Source organism: Nuphar pumila, chromosome 5, assembly GCF_984573655.1.
Source record: "Nuphar pumila chromosome 5, dmNupPumi1.hap1.1, whole genome shotgun sequence".
NCBI lineage: Eukaryota > Viridiplantae > Streptophyta > Magnoliopsida > Nymphaeales > Nymphaeaceae > Nuphar > Nuphar pumila.
This window is the reverse complement of record NC_143253.1, coordinates 119,579,747-119,595,381: the sequence shown is the minus strand read 5'-3', so window position 1 is coordinate 119,595,381 and position 15,635 is coordinate 119,579,747. Positions and strand designations below refer to the sequence as shown.

The 15,635-nt window shown below is 37.6% G+C and overlaps 1 protein-coding gene across 1 annotated transcript; it reads left to right on the top strand.

Moving 5' to 3' along the window:
* The first annotated feature begins 10,369 nt into the window (after positions 1-10,369).
* LOC149838371 (uncharacterized) lies at positions 10,370-13,228 on the top strand. Its single transcript, XM_090008236.1, has 7 exons — positions 10,370-10,687; positions 10,780-10,944; positions 11,049-11,128; positions 11,536-11,623; positions 12,521-12,592; positions 12,860-13,062; positions 13,156-13,228. The coding sequence occupies exons 1-7, from the start codon at positions 10,427-10,429 to the stop codon at positions 13,226-13,228; spliced, it is 942 nt and encodes a 313-aa protein (XP_089864362.1). The 5' UTR covers positions 10,370-10,426.
* Positions 13,229-15,635: the final 2,407 nt, after the last annotated feature.

The following is a 15,635-nucleotide window of genomic DNA, read 5'->3' as shown; positions in this document are numbered from 1 at the left end:
AGCGTCGGATAATATCCGTCGCTACTCCATCGCCAATTTAAATCAGTCGGTGGTTTGCGACGGAATTTGAGTCGTCGCTAATGTCCATCGACGAACATTAGCGACGGATATGTATCTGTCGTTAAATAGTAGCGATGGATTAAATTTCATCACATAACCAAATAAGTCTCTATTTAGCGATGGACATGATATGTCGCTACTTAGAGAGAGATAAATTCTGCCATAGTTTAGCGACTAGGGTTATGCAACGGATGATATCTGTCGCAAAATCCGTTGTTAACGTCTTTAGCGACGGATTAGTGATGGCTTAGTGATGGATAGCGTCTTTCGCTAATATGCATTTTTCTTGTAGTGGTTAAAACAGAATCCTAGAAAACTTCTGATGATCGTGGAAAAGGAAAAAACAAGAAATGGTTTTGCACTCATTGCAAAAAGGAAGGACATTCTCATGAGCGATGTTGGGTTTTTCATAGTCGACCTGGCACTGACAGAGCAAAACAAGTTCATGGTGCTATAGAACAAAGACCTGACAACACTCAAGCTTTAGATAAAATCTTTGATCTTCTCCAATCTTTAAAAGATGGACAGGCTGAAATTGCTTTCTTCCATTATGCCATATCTTCTTCAAATAAAGGTATATCTTCTAATTCTTATGACACTTGGATAATTGATAGTGGATCTTCAAAACATATTGCAAAAAATGTTTCTCTTCTTAAAGATTTCAGCTATGATAATAGAAAAAGACTTGTCACTGTTGCCAATGGGAAAGTCGTTCAAGTTGAAGGGGTTGGAAAAATACACTTCTTTAACAATCAGTTTGTTTTCAAAGTTCTTTATATTTCTCAGTTTACATCAAATTTGTTGTCTGTTGCCAGAATAGTTGAAGACTTCGATTGCACTGTCACCTTTTCTTCAACTAACATATTGTTTCAGGACCGCAAGATGAGAAAGACGATTGGTGAAGGGAGAAAAGTTCATGGGCGATATATTCTCAAGCAAAACTGCAGAGCTTTCATGTCAAAGGGAGAAGAAAGCAAATCATGGCATTTTCGGCTTGGACATTCATCTAATTATGCCCTTGAGAGTTTATTTTCTGGTCATAAGTTTGATTGCAATAATTGTGATATGTGTAGACTTGCAAAATTATCACGTCATCATTTTTCTAATTCAAAGATTGTTTCTTCTTGCATGTTTGAATTAATTCATTCCGATGTATGGGGACCAGCCCCTGTTGACTCATATTATGGTTTTTGATATTATGTGACCTTTACAGACGATTTCTCCAAACTTACTTGAGTATATTTGTTGAAAACAAAAAATAAAGTGCTTTCTAAGTTCAGAGAGTTTTACAGGTTTGTTGAGACTCAATATGAAGCCAAAATTAGGGATCCAATCTCAAATCATAAATGGATCCAGAAAGTCAGATCATTTCTCAAACATACCAAAACATAGTTATATATGTGTCAAACTACGTGGATACTCATATTTGGATCCAAGATCAAAACAAGATCCAAAATAGATCCCACATAAAAATAATGTAGGGTTTGGGTTCGAATGGACCCAAACCAACGAAGAACAAAACCCTAGAGCTTGAAATTGGAATTGGATCTGAATTTAGATCCAACCCAATCTCAATCATATACTCAAAACTATAAATGAGTTTTTAAAATCCAAACCACCTCTCTCTCTCTCTCTCTCTCTCTATATATATATATATATATATATATATATATATATATTATTGGGTTGGGTCCAAATAGACCCAATCCAATCCAAATATACCGCACAAGCACAACCCCCCTTCTTTTTAGTAGGTTTTGCGTTGGATCCAACAGGATCCACCCCAAAACCCATATCCCCTTTCTATATGTTGGTTTGGGGTTGAATCCAACCCAAACCCAACCCATTTGGCTAAACCGCCCCACCCTCAACTCTATTTAAACCCCCACTCACTGTCACTCCCTCTCTTTCAAGACACTCCCCTTCTTCCCCCTCCCCCTTGCGACACTCTCTCATTGTCCCGTACTTCCCTCTCTCTATCTCTATCTGTTCTCACCCGTGCCCCGATGCTGCCACCATTGGCGAACCGTCGCCGCTGCACGACTCAAGTGAGCTCTCCCTCCTCTGCTTCTGCTTCTGCTTGCAGGGTGGTTGTTGCCGCCTTCCGTCACGACCCCTCTCTCCTCCTGTTTGACTCGACTAGGGAACCAGAGCCACCAGTGGTGGTGGCTCTATTCTGCCGCCCCTGGCTGCGGCATCGACAGCAGTAGGGCCATGCCGGCAGCTGCAGGGTCGTTGCCATGCCGGCCTGAACTAAGGTTGTTCGGGGACACCCAAACCCTGACTGGGAGCAGGGACGACTCAACTAGTCGAGCCGGATGCCCTGGTTCGGGCTCGACTCAGTCAAGCCCACCAACGCAACCCTGTGGAGGTCTCAGGTGGGTTAGGTCGGGCTTGACTTAGTCAAGCCCACCAGCCCATTTGGGCCGCCAGCTCGAGTGGGCTGGGTCGAGCTCGACTCTGTAGATCCCACTAGCCCAACTGAGCCGAGCCGTAAGATTTTTGGGCTGGGCCCGACCCGATTGGGTCACCAACCCGGCCAGGGTGCCCCGAGCACACCTAGGGTCTCGGGTTGGGCTCGGGTTCAGCCCTGTTTTCGAAGAGACTGAGCCAGGCTCAGTTTGATAATCAAATCAGCACGGTTTGATAACCGAACCAGCTCGGCCCCTATTTTTTTTATGAGACTGAGCCTAACAATTGAGCTTGGCTAGGCCATCTGACCTCCCTTGTCCTTTTTGGAATCGAACCCGGCTTGGCTTGCTTGCCGAGCCAACTTAGCCTTCAAGCCCCAACCCTGTCCCTCTTTGGTTAGGTTTGGCTCGGGCCCAATAGAGCTCGGCTCAGTTAAGTCTAAGCCAAGCCAAGCCCCCTCCCTTTTGGTTTTGAGTCATTATCATAAAACAAACCCGGCTTAGATAACTCCTAGCCAAGCCGTGCATTGGCCTGCAAACGCATCTCAGCCAACTCAGTCGTTCCATTAGCTTAGTCACTCGGGTTAACCATTTTGAGCCCGGCTTGGTCCGGTCAGCTCAAGCAAGGTTTGTGTTTAACCTTAACGACGCGACAATCACCTCCTTTCACTAGAAAATGCTTTTATAACCTTGTACTTTTTGCAATTCGCTAAAAAACTTTTGAGCGCACCATATCAGTGCAACTAACGAGATTTTATACCTTCGACAAGAATATTAAGACATGAGCAAGCTAACACCTACGCTTAGAATCGTCAAGCATTCGGATTATCTCTGAAGTAGGGGAAATTTGCATTTGATGATGACGAATGAACATTACGTACGCATTTATTTCAAGTGCGCAGTTTTGTGTACTTTAGCTTTCTTTGAATTACACATTTATTTTAAGTATGCAATTTTGCGTATTTTTGCTTTATTTACGATGACCTTTTGGCGGACGGTGCTTTGATATATGTATAATTATATATATGTATATACTTATTCAAAGTTTATAATTTTGTGTATTATTGTTCTATTTTAAATTATATATTTATTTAAAGTACACAGTTTTGCATATTTCTGCTTTATTTACGATGGTATTTTGGCAGACGTTGTTTTGATATATGTGTAATCATTATATATATATATATATATATATATATATATATATATATATATATATATATATATACTTATTCAGATTATGCAGTTTTATGTATTTTTGTTCTACTTTAAATTACGTATTTATTTAAAGTATGCAGTTTTGCATACTTTCGCTTTAATTACGATGGCCTTTTGGCAGATGCTGCTTTGTTATATGTATATAATTATTCAAAGTACGCAGTTTTGCGTACTCTTGCTTACTTTAAATTATGCAAACATTTATTTAAAGTCATAGTTTTGTGCACATCTATTTTAATTCAATTTTAAAAAGGGCTGACATGCAATATTTTAAGTTTGCATGCCTCCAACATTTCGCAAAATAAAACTAGGTTTTACATTTGCATGCTTTAGATAATCGGCGTCCACATGCACCGCTTATCCTATAAATAAAATAAGACTCTCGTGCTCGTATGCATTAAAGTTTTCATGTTCGTATGCATCAAACATCCTCCAAATGTTAGAGTATTATTTGAAACACTATTCCCACCTGGTTCAAACTTTAAATAAGATGAGGCTGTCACGATTCAGATATTCACAACTGAGCCTTCTCTTCGAACCAACAAATGCAAGACTTCGACTATGTAGACTTCGATTGTACTTATGTCAAGTCCTTCCCTTTTGTATTTGGGAATGACCCGGATATGCCCCTCACTTGAAGTACAAGAAATCATTGAAATTTCAAATTTCTTGGTTGGTCTTTTTTTTTCAAAAAGACAGGATTATTCCCATCACAATGGTACTACCAGACATGCTCGTACGTTGATGAATGAATTGAGGTTTTTGACAAACCTCATTATGCGATAACACAGTCATGGTGACAAATATTGTGATATTTACAAAAATCTCACCAAAAAAATGAGAAAGCTGTAAAAGTTTTAAATGGCTAAATTTTACGAGATTTACAAAATCTCATGTGATTTTTTTTTGACAATTTCTCCCAAAAATATCATGAGATTTACTAAATCTTGCGATATATCGTCGACATTTTTGTAGCACTTTTTATGGTTTCTTTTTTTTCACGGTTCTTTCAAAATGCAAAAAATGGTGATTGGCTTGAAAGTATTGAAACCCTAGTTACCCTAACGAGTCTTTGAGCTTCTCTGTGAGGGTGACTGTGAGCGGTGATTGCGAGCGGACAGTCGAAAACCTATGCATCTCTCTCTCTCTCTCTCTCTCTCTCTCTCTCTCTCTCTCTCTCTCTCTCTCTCTTCCTTGATTCACTCAGTCACTAGTTTCGACAATTGGTGACTCAATGGCGATCAATGAGAGAGTGAGGATGAGAGGTTTTGGTGACTCAGTCCTGCAAAAAGAGACTCATCAAATATTTTTTTTGTTTGCCACAGAGTCCTGCAAAAGGGGTTTTTATAGAGAGGGATTTCAACCACTGGCATCAACGATTTTTGGTTTCCGACGATGCATTTAGTAAATTTTTTGGTAATTAGAGCATGCAAAATGTTTTGTTTTGGTGCATTATGCTAAATGTTTTGATGTGTGACTCGTTTGAATGGTTGCTTACAGTAGCGATAGCACTAGCAATGGTGGCAACTACAGCTGCCCTTGCTCCTGCAATGACTCCCTCTTCATATTCAAAAGCCAAAGCTCCTTAGAAAAAAATGTAAAATGGCTTATAAACAAAAATGATTTGTTTAGGCATCTCTTTGCCCTTTTCTTGTTTAGAAATCCCTCGTAAAACTAACAGAAAAAACTAGTAGCTTCTGCAAAACTAGCAAATGTGAAAAATGGTATAGTGGAAATGATATAATGACATTGATAAGTAGGCTGAACATTCTCAAAACCAAAAGGCAAGGAAGAAAACAAAGCATCAAAATTGTCGATGTGGGTTGCCTATTTTTATGGATATAAGACCCTCAATTGATGAATGATCAATAATAATATATGGTTCTCTCATAATGATAATCAAGATTCATCTTCATAAGGTAAGAAAAAAAATACCATGTCCATAGTGTTTTGCCATGGCCACCTTTTGACCCAAAGGCTCCAAACCGTTGATCTCCAATGGAGAAGAAACCACATTATGTGCAGAAGATTCACCAACCATTGTTTGTCACAAAATTGTTTGAGAACAAGAATCAACTTTGAGATTTTATGATTAAGAACAAGAACCAAGTTAAAAACTATATATTTTATGATTTTATGGCATTCTTGCCTCTGAAATATAGTAAATCCTTTATAAGAAATGGTAAGGGCAAGGGGTTGTTTTAATGTTGTGAATTTTCTGCGACATTGTTATTTTAATTTAATATTATTGCATCCATCATTAGGCACTTAATTTTGAGCCATTTGGGTGCCTCTCTTAAATTCAGCTTATAGATAGTTTTATATTTATTCATATCATTTATTTTATTTTTACCGTTCTGTGAAGGAAAAAAGATGGAGAGACCTAAAGATGCATTAAGAAACCATGCTACACTGCAATCAGATGGTCGGTTACATTCCAACTATTGTAAAGTAGAATTTAATGGGAGAATAATACGATTTAAGTATCATCTTGTGGGCATACCAAATAAAGAGGTTGTTGCAAGTGGGCGCGTAACGTCAGCTGTGAAACATCTAGCATTAGCATTAATTCATGAATTAGTGTCTAAGACATCAGGAAAAAATCAAATCTCACAAGTTATTTGTCTTCTATTGAAAGTGGCTCAGATTCTACTTTTATAGGAATTTCTTCTACTTTTTCAATTAAAGGTATGGATACAAAACACCATAAATGCTTTTATAAAGAAGAAAGATAAATAGTGTGCAAATATGTGTGTAACAAAATGTATTGTCATGAACAATTTGCCTTTTAGGTTAGCTAGAGATGATGTATTTAAGGAGATGGTTAATGCTATTGCAAATTGTGGACTTGGTTATATATTTTCAAGTAGTGAAACAATTAGAACAAAATGACTTTAAAACCTAAAAGAATAAATTATAACATTTATTGATGAGGTAAAAAAGTCATTGTCTATATCAAGATGCACTTTAATATTCGATATATGGACAGATAAGAAAAATTGTTCACACATAAATATTTTGGCCTCATGCTCTAAAGGCACAATATTTTTAAAATCTAAATGTGTTAAAAGGCCAAAAACTGATGAATATATTGAGGAGTATATATCAACTACTATTGAAGAAATTGGATAAAAAGTAGTTCAATTTATGACATATAATGACCCAAATTACTTAAAAGCAAGGGCAGCAGTTGAGGTAAGCTATTCTTATATTTTTACATCATCTTGTGATGCACACTATATTGATTTAATGCTTGAAAATTATGATAGATTGTCTAATTTCTCTCATATATTATTAAATGCAAAAAGAATTACAAACTTCATGTACAAATCACAGTCAATTTTGCAACTTATGAGAAATTATACAAATAATAGAGAGATACAAAGGCCCAAGGCTACTCGTTTTGCTATTAATTTTTTATGTTTGTAATCTATATTAAAAATAGAAGATAAGTTGAGGTTTTTGCTTATTCAGAATGTTAAAATTTAAAAAATGAAAAGGAAAATATGTGATTGATATTATACAAGGAAAAGAATTTTGAGAAAATGGAAGAGAAATAATAGCAACAACATAACCACTTATAAAACTTTTGAGAATGGTTGATGGGGATGGTTCTACCATAGGTTACTTGTATGAAGGCATAAATTGTATTAAAGAATAAATATTTTTTTTAAAAAATACTGAGTAGATAAGTATCTATGAATATTGACATCTGGTAGATGTGAGGTTAACTTGAGAAGTGATTTATATGTTGTTGTTGGGTATTTAAATCCATAACTTTTTTATAATAGTCTTGTAAAGATGAATAATGAAATCATAGAAGGATTGTAGAAAATGATGAAAAAGATAATTGATAAGGAAGATAAAAAAGATGAGCTTGCTTCATAATTGACTTATTATCATTTAAAATATCCAAAGATCTTTAATGAGATTACAATATCTCTTCTTTGTACTACACATTCACTTAAGCTTCAATTTTGTTTTGCATTTATAAAAATTTTTATTTTAGAATATATTATCAATTTCTCATTATTTGATTTTGTTTTCAACATAGATATTGTGCAAAATGAGTGAAGCAAATGTCTCTATTTTGCAAAATATAGCAATTAAAATACTTAGTCAACTATGCAGTGCATCTGCATGTAAAAGAAATTGGAGTACATTTGAAATGGCACATACCCAAAAAAGAATCCGTCTTGAACCAACAACTCTTATTGATTTAGTTTATGTGCATATGAACATGCACATGCAAAAGACTTCAGTTGAAAAAGAAGCAAAAGATTCTCGACCTATTGTATATGACGTCAATGATGTATTTACATATGGCTCAATTAAAGAAAGAAATGAAGAAGAGAAAATAGGAGATGAGGAAGAGGAGGATGAAAGCATTGACAACCAAGGAATTGATGAAGACACTTTTGATTCTACTTTTGATTTCTTAATGAATAGCAAGTGAATAGACTTTTTGTATAAACTTGAAACATTATGATGTTTGTTTTCTCATGAACTTGTGATCATTTTCTTTTTGTTTTTGATACATGATTATTCATACTTAATGTACGATAATTTAGTTGATGCTTGATACTTATTTGAATGGAAGTACATTTGATGCACATGCTTCATACTTATTTGATGTTTTATACTTCTTAGATATGGTTAGTGAGATTGAAAATATATTATATATTTTTTGCATATAAATTTAAATTAGTTAATTTTATTTGATTTTTAAAAAAAATTAGATTTTTTGAGAATTTATTTGATTTTTTAATATTTTTCAAGATTTTGTCGAAAAACTCAAGAAATATTAAAAAAAATCTCTCAAGAAATTCACTGTCTAGAAATTGTCGTTTTAAACTTTTATCACAATGCACACAATATTATAAGAAAATCACGTATAAATATTTGGATTACCTTCACAGGCAAGATGCTCAATTCGATTTAAAAGACCAGAGCATGGTAAATAGGTTGTTGGATAAAAGAAGACCCAACACACTCATTCATCATGTTCTATAAAAGAAGAGGATATGAGGTACAACCTCCGATGGACAATGTTCTTAACAACTACACTCCTTGAGTAACAATGACTCGGTGTCTCCGGTCATCAGAGTTAGGGGACAGGGCTACCAATTATTATCCTAGGTGGTAGATTCAACAACTTTTGTAGAAGTTATGATACATCCCCTATTTATTTTTCGCCTTTAAGAAAATCTCTCTCGGTCTCTAAAACCGTCTCCTTTGGATAAGGCTCAGCTAGCCATTTGGGTTATCAATTCACATAGAATAATAAACCCCCAAATGATCTCAATTATTTCTACGATTTCATCATGTGAGTACCCACATGTAAGTAATTATTGAAATAAAGATGTGATGTACAACTGCTTATTCAAAATAGAAATAATATCCTATGTATAAAAATTTGTGGTTCGTTCAATCGCATGTGAAACATGATAAATACCTATATTAGTCTTGTTCTATTTGTCTAACATCATTGTACCTATTAGGCTTTCATGAGTCTGACCCGTTTTATAGGATCCAGGTGTCGACTAGACCAATGCTGCAGGTGATGGCACGATGACATGACTTTATCAAGAATCCATTTTCTTTGTTGTTCGCTCCTGAGCACATTTGACTTTTTGTAAAAAGACTTTTATATAACTCTCTTTTGGTATAAAGCTCCATTTTCAATCTTTATGATTTTAATGGATGTATGAAAATGCGGGTCCAAATCTAAGACATTTGAGGACCCAATTCAATTGTTGAAAATCTCGCATGTAATTCACCTAGGGTTCGCTGACTTGGTCTTTACAAACCACTATTTTTGCTAAATTATTGTTTTAACTCTAAAAAAGGATTTACTACTAAAATTTTTATTTTTTTCTAGATTTTATACGTTAAAAAATATGGGGCATTACATCTTTGGAATCAGAGTATAAGGATAAGTCATTTTGAGACACCAAGCTATCTTAGAAAAAGACAACTTGGGTATCAGAGTGAAAAAAAAATTATGATTCTTGACGGTCTGACATGTGCATCATACTATAAGTATTTTGCTTAAGTCATTTTTAATCTATCTTTGATAAAAATTTTTTGAAAAAGGTTTGATGAATAATAATAATAATAATAATAATAATAATAATAAAGAGCAGTATGTACCACCATTGCCCACATAGTGAAGAGGAAAATCTTAGATCCATCAATGTAAATAATCTGTCACATGGATACCAATGTAGGTCTAAGGATATGACCACTCTAATGGTGTTTTTCAATATAACAGGTATATAAGAAGATACAATATGGGAACTTGTTCTAACCAAATTAATGCAATGCATTAAGTTAACATTATAAAATAAAGAGTTAATAGATATAGAGTATTAATTATAACCGTTAAAAGTCGTAAGTAAAAATAGTTATTAACTACAGTTTAATAAAGAATCGTAGCTAATAATAGGTTTTGAGTTAACTACAACTTCTTACTGTAGTTAATACTCTCGTCTAACTTTTTTTTAAAGCTGATAAAAATCAAGTATGCAGCTGGAATCTATAGTTAAAAGTCAAATGATCATCATTTAACTACGGTTGGAGGCGCCGTTAATACTTCCCAAAAATTGTAAGAGGATGGGTGAAAAAAAACCTTCTCCCTCCGTTGCTTTCTCCTCTCCCTCTCGCTCTCCTTTCTTACGCCGAACCCCCTCTCTCGTTTTCCCTCCCTCGACTACGACACGACGGAGGAGGCGACCATGGCCTATGACGAGGCGGTCAGGGAGACCCGCGACAGCAAGGCAAAGGTCAACTTCCCCGGGATCGTGATGCCCGTAAGGAAGGGGGGGTTTGTCCTCTGCCGGAACCCTAGGTCCAAGGGATCGTCCGCAGCCGAAAAGAAGAAGGCTGAGGCGGAGGTGAGGCCGGATCCAGCAGTGGCGGTGAAGAAGGAAACAGCATCGGAGTCGGCAGCTGGCAGATGTGGAGTTGTCGGCGGAGGAGGGCGAGCTAGGGTTCTGGTACGGGTGAAACGATCTAGGAGATGCACATCTAAATACCAAATGTCTCATAACATTTTCTCGTACTCTAAATACCAAATGTCTCACAGCAGAGGAGAGAAGGTGCCCATCTTCTCAATGGTACTCCAAACGGTCTTGTTGGCGCTGAACCTCTCTTAAGGCAAACTCAGGGTGCAAATGCTCTGGCCACGAAGATGTATGAAGAACGGTTGAAGTTGTTGATGCAAAGAGACTCCTTTGACGATCCATCCATGATGGTTTTTGTCTGAACTGTTTCCTCTTTTTCTTCCACTCTTTGGGTTTTTGCTTTGAACTCTTGCGTGTCAGTTTTAGTTGATAATATCATTGTTATGTGCCACAGCAAAGGTTTGGTGATACTGTGGGTCATCCAAATCATGCTTCAATGTTGAAGCCAACAGGGGCACCTCCGCAACTTACAGGGTATGTCATTTCTCATTTCCGGCACTTATATTGTCGACTTGTTAACCTTTTCATTAATGTTAAATTGTTCCTGTATGGAAGTATACATTCATTTTTGTGTGCCCATGTTTTCAGTGAATAAGAATTCAGTTACATTGCATGCATGCCTAAAAATTGTCTTCACCATTCCATATTTTGAGAGCCATTTTGGCCTCTAGTCTTTGGGATAAACTGCATGCCCTTAGAATATTTGACAGCAAATTTTCCTCTGTTGTTCTTTGCTAATTTTTCTTGTGATGTTTCTTGGTTTTCATGTTTCTTTTGTTCTCTGTCTCTTTTGGGTTTCTGGATATAAATGTGATAACTGCAATGCCATTGAGCTTAATTATGTCACTAAATTTCTGTTGCAAAATTGCTATCATTTTTAGGCAAGTGCTACATGGGACCGCTGGAGGCATGTCACCTGCTCTTCAGCAAGTCCAAGCACGGAACCAGCAACTTCCAGTACCTACACAGGTGTGTAACATATGGTGAAACAGTTTTTTTTCTCTCTTCCTTTCACCTTTTTCTAGATGAAATGGCGAAACAGGACATAAAAGGTGAAATAAATGCTGTACTGAACTCAAGAGCAGCAGGTCCTGATAGCTCATTAATTGGAGTTCCTGGTAATGTTTAAACAAGATTTTTCTATGGTTTCTTTTATTTATTTAATTTTCTCTCACAGTTTTTTGTTGTTCAATTTGGTGAAATAGCCCTGGTAGCATTTTAATCCGAAACCCTTTCACCCGCATAGTACCATTCTGTAGATCTAGCTCTTATATTATACGGAATCGGTACCAGTTTTACATTTTCCTGTTTAGTTCCTCATTGGACAACCTTGCTAGTCATAAAGTGATGCGAGTATTTTTTTTGCAGATCAGGTGATGCACATCTACATACCAATTGCCTCATGACATTTGCTCTTCTTTCTCTTTCACAACAGAAAATGATCAATGGGAGTAAATTCAGCCATTGGGCATGTGTCAACTTTTCATGGAGTGTTCAGGAGAGTGTAGCGCAGAGTTTTTGTAATGAGTTGGCACAAATGTGTCAAGTGTCTGGCTTGGTAACTTTATCAATTTTTCGGACCATGGTAACTCTGTAGGTCTATTCTTTTATGATAATGTACTGAAAAGCCATCAATGAAGAATGGCACCTATGCAATTCCATCTGGACATGGTTGTGGACTTGTGGGTTGGTTGAAAATCCCTGCTTCTTGTATGTTTCATACAAGTCTTTACAACTGGATGGCTGCCACCTGGACCCAAGCTTGTCGGACACGATTCTCAAGTTGTGTCATTGTCCAGCATTTGAGTTAAATTTGTTGTGTAAAATATAATTGTAATGAAGTTTTTCTTGTTCCTTTTATTGTAGGAATTCAATCCCGAACCTGTGATTCCGATATATGCAACCAGACCTGATCAAGTACAGAAGGCCCTTAAACATGTATATAATGCATCTATGAACAAACTCAAGGGGAAAGAGTTGGAACTCCTCTTAGCCATATTACCTGATAACAATGGCTCTTTGTATGGTAAAAGTTCTTCCTTTCCTACTTCGTACTCCAAGTTGATACGTACAACCTAACTCAATTGATAAAAAGCTGAAAACATGTCGGTCATTTTGCATGATCTCAAACGAATATGTGAAACTGATCTAGGCTTAATATCTCAATGCTGTCTTACAAGGCACATGTTTAAAGTTTGCATGCAGTATCTGGCCAATGTCTCGTTGAAAATTAATGTCAAAGAGAATGGTATCCTTGTTGAATTACTGAAGGCTGTTTCAGTGAATTACTTGTGTACATGCACAATGGCCAACTTGGGCTGGACCAAGGGCAACTTGTTACGGATGGCCCCAGATCAACCCTGGCTCTATCTTATGGCCATTAGAAACCTGAGTTCAGCAGCTGCAGTGTGTTTTTTCACTGTCATGTTACACGTGACTTTATAACCTTCTATATGATCTAACTATAAATATACACTATCTTTTTGTATGTTTTCTTGTAGATGGGAGGAAGAAATACAGTCCTTTTGGATGCTATTAGCTGGAGAATACCTTCGGTTAGTGACAGTGTTGTGAAAAGCGTTGAGGCGTAGCAAGGCGCTCCACCAAAATCTGAGGCGAGGCGTAAGCCTCAAATTTTTTTTTAAACTTTAAAAAACTATGAGATTAACATGTCGACAGAGCAAAAAGGACAGGGGGGAGCAGAGCCCCCTCGTCGACAAGGCAAATGGCAGGGGGGTGGAGCCCCCTGCCGGCAAAGCAAGAAGGACAGGGGGTGCAGAGCCCCCTGCCTAACGACAAAGTGAGCAACAAGGGGTGGAGCTCCCTACCGAAAAAGAAAGCGACAGGGGGCGAAGCCCACTGCCGGTCGACCCAAAGAAAGAGGAAGGGGGGGGGTGAGTCCCCCCCCCCCCGGCCGACGACAGGGGCTCCGCTCCCCTGTCGGTCGACCAAGAGAGAAAAACAGAGGGGGGGGGGGGAACCCCTGTCGAAGAGAGACGACGACAGGGGGCTCCGCCCCCCTGTCGGTCGACCCCAAAAGAAAGGCAGGGGTAACCCCCTGGCGATGACAGGGGGCTCTGCCCCCCTGTCGGTCGACCCCTCACGGAGAAGAAGAAGTAAAGAAGAGGGGTTTACCTGGCGGCGGCGACTCTGACGTCACCGGAAAATGCAAAGGAAAGGCCGCGTTGGGGATGTCGGTCGAGGTCGCCGGAACGGACGGCGGTGGCGGTGAGTCGCTGGCGCCCTCGCAACAGAGAAAAGAAGATGGTGGTGGCTGGTGGGTCACCGACGCCTTCTCAGCAGAGGAAAGAAGGTGGAAGAGGCGATGACCGGTGGTGGGTGGTTGTCGGCAAAAGCGGTCGCGGGGGACGGAGTGGAGAGAGAAGGGGGCGAGGGCTTTTTCCCCTCGCCCGAGGTGCCTATGTCTTTTTTAAAGACACAGGTTCTCTCGAACCTTCGAGAATACGGGTCTGGGTCGGACTCGGGTCCGGGTTAATGTTGGTCAAATGAGGGCTTTGACCCTCATTTGACCAACAAAATAAAGTGTGCGCGCCTCGCCTCAAGGCGCATTCAAATCTCATGTTTGAGGATCCAAGGCAGGATGATATGCGCTGATGTGGTATGTACCTATGCCAAGATCAGATGCTGTTCAAACAGTGGATCTCAAATCAAGGATCCCATGAGAGAGAGAGAGAGGTCAGATAAAGCTTTGATGAGCTGCATTGGATCCTGTTCATCCATGCGATGAACGGCAGCCAAAGCACCATCTTGTTTCTTTTTGTTTCAGTCAAATTGTTAGGTATCAACCCTTGGATTGTATTTATTAATTTTTTTTTTCAGTTGTCAAAAATTCAGTGCATTTTCAGCCATTGATTTTTGAATCACCAAAAAAACATGTACACACATCATATTTTGGACATTTGAAAGTTGATCCCCACCAAACCAGACCATGTAGTAAGGTTAGATTCACTGGAAAAATGCTAAAAATAAGATACTTCTCATTCCAACTCATTGATACTGTACGTATATTTGCACCAGAAACTTTTATATATATATATATATATATATATATATATATATATATATATATAGAGAGAGAGAGAGAGAGAGAATGGGGACATCCTACCCTTTTTGTGTTGGATCAAACTCTAAAATCATACTTTCAAGTATTTTTTGTTTGATGTGAGCTATTAAATATGTTTATCATTGCTTATTTAATAAGAAATAAGCTTTCTTTGGAATTGATTTGATATAAAAATGTAAATATTTTATCATCAAATTTTAATATAATAGCAACTATTGATTTTTGTACCTCTTTAAAATACACATCTGAACATAAAAAATCTTAATCAAATACATGTTCTTGATAAACACATCTAATGATTCAAATCAAGAAAAAATTACTTGAAAGTTTGAATTTTAGAGGGGTCTTAACATAACCTAATGAAAAAAGAGGTAAGATGATCCACACACATACAAATACAAATATATATATATATATATATATATATATATATATATATATATATAGTGCATAGGTGCTTAATGCATAGATGCTTGACCCATGCTTAATGGCACTGACCGTCCATCACAGGCATTGATGGACGTGATAGACGGTCAGCGCTCAAAAACAAAACGCATCATGCTTTGAACTCTTGCGTGTCAGTTTTAGTTGATAATATCATTGTTGTGTGCCACAGCAAAGGTATGGTGATACTGTGGGTCAATTGTCAGATCCAAATCATGCTTCAATGTTGAAGCCAACAGGGGCACCTCCGCAACTTACAGGGTATGGCATTTCTCATTTCCGGCACTTATATTGTCGACTTGTTAACCTTTTCATTAATGTTAAAATGTTCCTGTATGGAAGTATACATTCATTTTTGTGTGCCCATGTTTTCAGTGAATAAGAATTCAGTTACATTGCATGCATTCCTAAAAGTTGTCTTCACCATTCCATATTTTGAAAGCCATTTTGGCC